A 6931-nucleotide genomic window follows, 5' to 3' on the forward strand; every position below is an offset into this window, starting at 1 on the left:
ACTGTAAAATGGAAAGAGCTAAGAGAAGGAGAATGTTTCTGGGAAAGAGCCTTTTTCAATTTCAGGATCCTGTGTAAGAGCTTCTTCAATTCTTCTTTCTTTTTTGTGTTTTCCAGACAGAGTCTCACTCTGTTGCCCAGGCCAGAGTGCAGTGGCGTGATCTTGGCTCACTGCAACCTCTGTCTTCCAGGCTCAAGCGATTCTCCTGCTTCAGCCTCCCAAGCAGCCGGGATTACAAGTGTGCACCACCACATCCGGTTAATTTTTGTATTTTTGATAGAGACAGGGTTTCACCATGTTGGCCAGGCTGGTCCCAAACTCTTGACCTCAGGTGATTTGCCCCCCTCGGCCTCCCAAAGTGCTGGGATTACAGGCATGAGCCACCATGAGCCATCAAGAAGCCTTAGGTTCTTGATTTCTTTTTTTTTTGAGACGAAGTCTCACTCTGTTGCCAGGCTAGAGTGCAGTGGCACGATCATGACTCACTGCAACCTCTGTCTCCCAACTTCAAGTGACTGTCCTGCCTTAGCCTCCCTAGTAGATGGGACCGTGCTAGTAGTGGGAGCGCGCCACCATGCCCAGCTAATTTTTGTATTTTTATTAGAGATGAGGTTTCACTATGTTGGTCAGGATGATCTCGATCTCTTGACCTTGTGATCTGCCTGCGCTGGCCTCCCAAAGTGCTAGGATTACAGGCATGAGCCCCCACACCCGGCCTCTTTTTTACCCCCCCGAGACGGAGTCTTGCTCTGCTGCCCAGAGCTGGAATGCAATGGCGTGACCTTGGCTCACTGCAACCTCCACCTTCCAGGTTCAAGCAATTCTTCTGCCTCAGCCTCCCGAGTAGCTGAGATTACAGACATGTGCCACCATGCCCGGCTAATTTTTGTATTTTTAGCAGAGACTCGAACTCCTGACCTCGTGATCCGCCTACCTCAGCGTCCCACAGTGCTGGGATTACAGGCGTGATCCACCACACCCAGCCCAGTTTCTTGATTTCTTAAATGGGCAGGAAGAGCCACTGCAAACCCCACATAGTCCACTAGAATCTGGGAAAGTCACCCTGTCCCCCTGTCAAAGCGAATCTACTTCTAAGAAGATACCAGGGGACAAGGGCATGAACAGCTTCGAGGATGCCAGTTTCTGCATCTTGCCAGGTACTATACAAACCTTTGCTGTTTTCAAAGTGCCATCGTTGGTCACTGGATTTGTGGTGACAACAAATTGTCCGTCATTATCATTCAATATAGTGTATACAGCCTCCCACGCTGGGGTATTGGGGGCGTCAGCATCAGTCACTTTCAGTGTGGTGATTACGACGTTAGCCTCGTTCTCAGGCACCTGACCCTCGTACTGCAGAGCAAAGAGATGGGTCATTTACAAAGTACCAAGACTGCTAGCAGAGCCCAGTCTCAGGGAGCTAAAGGAATCCTCTTTTTTTGTTGTTTCTTTGAGATAGGATCTCACTGTCATCAGGCTGGAGTGTATTGGAGTGATCATGGCTCACTGTAGCCTCAACCTCCTGAGCTCAAGCAATCCTCCCACCTCAGTCTCTAGAGTAGCTGGGACCACAGGCATGCGCCACCACACCTGGCTAACTGAAAGCAAGCTTTGAGGAGCAGATGTGACGAGAAGAGACCAGGCAATGGGCACATTGGGTTGCAATGGTGCAATCTCGGCTCACTGCAGCCTCCATCTCCTGGGTTCGAGCAACTCTCGTGCCTCAGCCTCCCAGATAGCTGGGATTACAAGCATGCACCAACATGCCCGGCTAATTTTTGTATTTTTAGTTGAGACAGGGTTTTGCCACGTTGGCTGGGCTGGTCTCAAACTCCGTCCTTAAGGGATCCATCAGCCTTGGCCTCCCAACTTGTTGGGATTACAGGTGTGAGCCACCACGCCTAGCCATTACACAGGATGATTTAAACTTCCCCTCCTTGGTTCTCAACGCCTTCTCCTTGAATGCATGTAATATCCTTGGTGTTCAATAATTCTCATGTCTTCCTAGCTATACTAGAAACACCATGAGAATAGAATCTTTGTCTGCTTTGTGTGTGATGGTATCTCCACTGTCTAACACAGTGCCTAATATAAACTTAGAAAATATATGTTCAATGAAGAAATGAAACCTGGTAATATTTGCTATAAAAATGTACCATATGCAGATATGAAATCAGTAGGTGCTTTTTGCAACTTCACAATCTTGAGCCAATAGGCCCCAGGCCAAGGGTGGAAAAAAGGTGCTAAAAGACAACTGCCACCTCAAGATGCTTGCTTTTAAGTTTAAAGTTAACATTCACCGGTCTGGAGAGAGTTTTCAAAGACTTCGCCCATGAGCAGTGGTGAAACTTATTTCACTAACAACAAAAGACCTTTCTTTGGAAACCCTCTGAGGAGTTGTAGAATTACCGTGGTGGGATTGAAGATCGGAGGGTTATCATTGGTGTCAGTGACTGTGATCACAGCTGTTGCTGTTGTGCTTAACCCCTCACCTTGAAGGTCAGCAGCTTGAACCACCAGGGTATACGTAGGGAAACTCTGCAGAGAGATCAATGCAACCAAGTTAGGACCAGGACTACCAGACACCTCTGGCCTAGCCCAGCCCAACACATGAAACCAGAATATTTAACCATCTGCTTCATGCCAGTCAGCCTGTCTTCTAGGCACAGAACCTCTGGGCAGAAGCTTAGATGCAAAGCTCAGACCAACACGGTATTAACTGACAAGTGGCCTAGCAGGATTTTGCTTTGTCCACGGGATTGAGCTAATACACATTTGTCCTCCACACCCTCTGGATCCTCCTGACACCTGACCTCTCGGTCCAGCCCAGTGGTGACCACACTGATGACTCCTGTGTTCTTGTTAATGGTGAACATATTTTTGTCAGGCAGCTCAGGATCTTGGCTGAGGATGGTGTAAGCGATGGCGGCATTGTAGGTGCTCACATCATCGTCCGCGTCTGTGGCTGTGACCTGCATTACGGAGGTCCCTGGAAGAGTTCAAGGAGAGGAAGGTTTAGACAAGCTGCCCTTTGGGACGGGGTCAGTACTGCTTAATCCAATTCTGCCCTGAGGGATAAAGGAGGGGACATGGGGGTGGTACCATGTCAGAGTTCCCCCATTATCTAATTCCTAGAATTCTTACCAAAGTGCTAGGGGAGGAAGAAAGCTGAAACTATCATCTTATTATTCAGGAATCAATACACAAATGGTAACAAAGAAAAGAAAGGGAATGATTACCACAAAAGTCAGGGTGCGGTTATCATTTTTTTTTTTTTTTTTGAGACGGAGTTTTGCTCCCGTTGTCCAGGCTGGAGTGCAACGGTGCAAACTCGGCTCACTGCAACCTCTGCCTCCCAGGTTCAAGCGATTCTCCTGCCTCAGTCTCCCAAGTATCTGGGATTATAGGCATGCACCACCACGCCCAGCTAACTTTGTATTTTTAGTAGAGACAGGGTTTCTCCATGTTGGTCAGGCTGGTCTTGAACTCCAGACCTCAGGTGATCTGCCTGCCTCCTCGGCCTCCTAAAGTGCTGAGATTCCAGGCATGAACCACCGTGCCCAGCCTTGGGTATGGTTATCTTTATGGAAGAGAGAAAAGAATGTGATCAAGGGAGATTGTTTAGGGCTTTAAGGTACTGGCAAAGATCTGTTCCTTAATTAGGAAGGTTGTTCTTAGCCAGGTATAGTAGCTCATGCCTATAATCTCAGCAGCTTGTGGGGCTGAGGTTGGAGGATTGCTTGAGGCCAGGAGTTTGAAAGTAGCCTGGACAACAAAGTGAGACCCTATCTCTATACATTTTTTTTTTTTTTGAGACGGAGTCTGGATCTGTCACCCCGGCTGGAGTGCAGTGGCGCAATCTTAGCTCACTGCAACCTCCGCCTACCAGGTTCAAGCAATTCTCCTGCCTCAGCCTCCCAAGTAGCTGGGATTGCAGGCATACGCCACCACGCCTGGCTAATTTTTTCGTATTTTTGGTACAGGTGAGGTTTCACCATGTTGGTCAAGCTGATCTCAAACTCCTGACCAGAGGTGATCCACCTGCCTTGGCCTCCCAAAGTGCTGGGATTATAGGCGTGAGCCACCACGCCCAGCCTAAAAGAAAAATTTAACAAGAAAAAAGGGAAGATTGTTCTTAAACTCTCCCTGTTTTATATGTTTCCATAGGTAGACTGTTATACACATGCATATAACACAACAATGGCTTCCCAAGAAGTTCTGTCCATAGGAAGGGTCAGCTTTAGTTACACAACCTTCGGGGTTGGACAATACTTTGGGGTCCAAAGAACCTAAGAGTCTTTCTGGATATTCAGATTCTCATTAATGGATATACCTGGAAGAGCACCTTCCATGACAGACCCCTTAAAGACCTCCTGGGTGAACACGGGCTTGTTGTCATTCTGATCGGTCACCGTGATCAAAATCTCCATTGGGTCCTCAACTGCATTCCCGTTGGATGACACAGCATGAGAGAAGAGCTGAAAGAACCAAGTGAGGGTGAATTGAGCTCTGATGAGGAAGAAAATGTGGCAGAAGGAGCCCGGCCAGAGCAGTGTACTCCCTGGGCTGCCACACCTTCCCACTCTTTGAGACCCCAGTGGGTGACTTTTCTCACACATGTGCTGCTGCTGCTTCAATGAGATCATAACAAGGTAAGACCCATGGGGTGGAACACCCCCATCCCCATCTCAGACCTCCCATTTCCCACATGAGGACCAGGGCTTCAGGCCTAGAGATAAAGGTGGGGTCCTGAAGAACTCTTATTCCATGCAGAGTGAAACTTGCTCTGGTCCTTCTGGTCTAGCATTTCCCCCAGATATTTCTGAATTTGGCATCAATATATGACTTCCTGGCCAGGCATGGTGGCTCATGTAATCTCAGCACTGTGGGAGGCTGAGGTGGGCAGATTGCTTGAGCTCAAGCCTGGGCAACATAGCAAGATCTTGTTTCCACAAAAAATACAAAAATTAGCTGGGTGTGGTGGCCTGCACCTTTAGTCTCAGCTACTCAGGAAGATGAGGTGGGAGTGTCGCTTGGGGCCAGAAGGTCCAGGATGCAGTCAACTATGATTGTACTACTGCACTCCAGGGTGAGTGACATGGGTAGACCCCATCTCAAAAAAAAAAAAACCCAAAAATCCAAAACCAAAACCAAAACAAAAAAAATGACCTCTTGGAGGCCGGGCACGGTGGCTCACTCCTGTAATTCCAGCACTTTAGGAGGCCAAATAGGGTGAATCACCTGAGTTCAGGAGTTTGAGACCACTCTGGCCAACATGGTAAAACCCCATCTCTACTAAAAACACAAAAAATCAGCTGGGCGTGATGGCAGTTGCCTATAATCCAGTTACTCAGGAGGCTGAAGCAGGAGAATCACTTGAACCCAGGAAGTGGAGGTTGTGGTAAGCTGAGATCACGTTATTGCATTCTAGCCTGGGTGACAGAGCAAAACTCTATCTCAAAAAAAAAAAAAAAAAAAAAAACTTCTTGGTTTCTCCAAGCTCTTGCTGCTGCCAAGCCCAAGAAATGGGTTTTGCTCCCTTTTATCATCACTGTCCTGTTCCTTTAGGTCAGGGACTTCCAGTCCCAAGAACAGGTTGACATCTTGGGTCTAAATTTGCCCTGGTTGTATGAGGATGCATGGGGATTCTCCTTCCTTTCTTCCTGACAAGGAGAAAAATTAACAACCCCAAACTGTCCCACATTCTCCCATCATTTCTCCTTAGCAACAGGTCAAGAGGTGTCAAGTTAAGCTCCTCATGTGTTCAGAGCCTCTGATCTGGAGATCCAGCATGGGTTGACCAAAAAATCCTGGACAGATGTTACCCCAGTGTCAACAAGCTTCTAAGAGATACTTACAGTGTATGTGGCAATATTTTCTCTATCCAGAGGCTCTGTCACTTTCAGCCATCCTGTTTCTCTTTCAATAATAAAGACACCAACAGGTGGTGTGTCAGCTCCTTGGCCAGTGATGCTGTAGAAAACCTTGCCTTCTTTGTCTTTGTTGGATTTGATCTGAAAACAAAATGAAAGAAAAAGTATTAGTAAAGAAGGATCCCAACATTCGGTCTTTTCCCTTTCTCTCCTTGGTACTTCTCTGCCAAATCCCTCCCAGAGAAATAGACAACTTCTTTCTCTACCTGAACCAGGTTTTTAGGAAATGGGCCTTTTTCATTTTCTGGACAGCTGATAGGAGGAATAACCCAGTCTCTCTTCCGTCTTCTGAGTCCAGGAGAGGAGTTGGGAAATGTGAGCAATTCTGCTTGGACTCCAGAAACAGAGGCCTAAAAGGAAAGAAGATAAGGAACAAGATGAGACAATTCAGGATGGATACTACAGGTCTAATAGTCCAAACTAGCCAGACAGCATCCCCAGCCTTCTGTGGGCAGTGTACAGTTTGAATTTAATGATACATTCTCTTATCAATGACAAACTATATATATCCACCAAAATGACCAACCAAAACAAAAAACAATGAGCCCCTTTGCTGTATCGTAAAGACCGCATTCTCTTTTTATCCTTCTTAGTGTCCAGAGTTTCAATAATCATCATGCATACACAAGTATTGGTTTCAGGGTTTGATATTATAATTTACAAGCTGTTTCAAGCCTACATAATCTCATTTTTATTTTTTTGAGACAAGATCTGGCTCTATCACTGAGGCTGGGATATAGCAGCAAGACCTTGTCTTACTGCAACCTCTGCCTCCCAGGCTCAAGTCATACGCCCCCATCTCAGCTTCCTGAGTAGCTGGGACTACAGGTGGACACCACCATGCCTGACTAATTTTTGTATTTTTAGTAGACATAGAGTTTTGCCATGTTACCCAGGCTGGTCTCGAACTTGTGAGTTTAAGCAACTTGGCCTCCCAAAATGCTGGGATTATAGGCATGAGCCACCACACCCAGCCCATAATGTGATTTTTAATAGCA

The 6931-nt window shown here is 46.9% G+C and overlaps 1 protein-coding gene across 1 annotated transcript in view; it reads right to left on the minus strand.

Annotated features, from left to right (window-relative positions):
• CDH1 (cadherin 1, type 1, E-cadherin (epithelial)) overlaps window positions 1-6931 on the minus strand; it is a 62496-nt gene that overhangs the window by 16834 nt on the left and 38731 nt on the right. Inside the window, exons 3-8 of the mRNA XM_011932127.1 lie at window positions 6140-6283; window positions 5859-6014; window positions 4334-4478; window positions 2814-2989; window positions 2410-2538; window positions 1171-1353 (exon numbers count right to left, since the gene is read on the minus strand). Of these exons, the coding sequence (XP_011787517.1) occupies window positions 1171-1353; window positions 2410-2538; window positions 2814-2989; window positions 4334-4478; window positions 5859-6014; window positions 6140-6283 (933 nt within the window). The remainder of the gene's footprint in view (window positions 1-1170; window positions 1354-2409; window positions 2539-2813; window positions 2990-4333; window positions 4479-5858; window positions 6015-6139; window positions 6284-6931) is intronic.

Source organism: Colobus angolensis, unplaced genomic scaffold (genome assembly GCF_000951035.1).
Source record: "Colobus angolensis palliatus isolate OR3802 unplaced genomic scaffold, Cang.pa_1.0 Scaffold93, whole genome shotgun sequence".
Lineage (NCBI taxonomy): Eukaryota > Metazoa > Chordata > Mammalia > Primates > Cercopithecidae > Colobus > Colobus angolensis.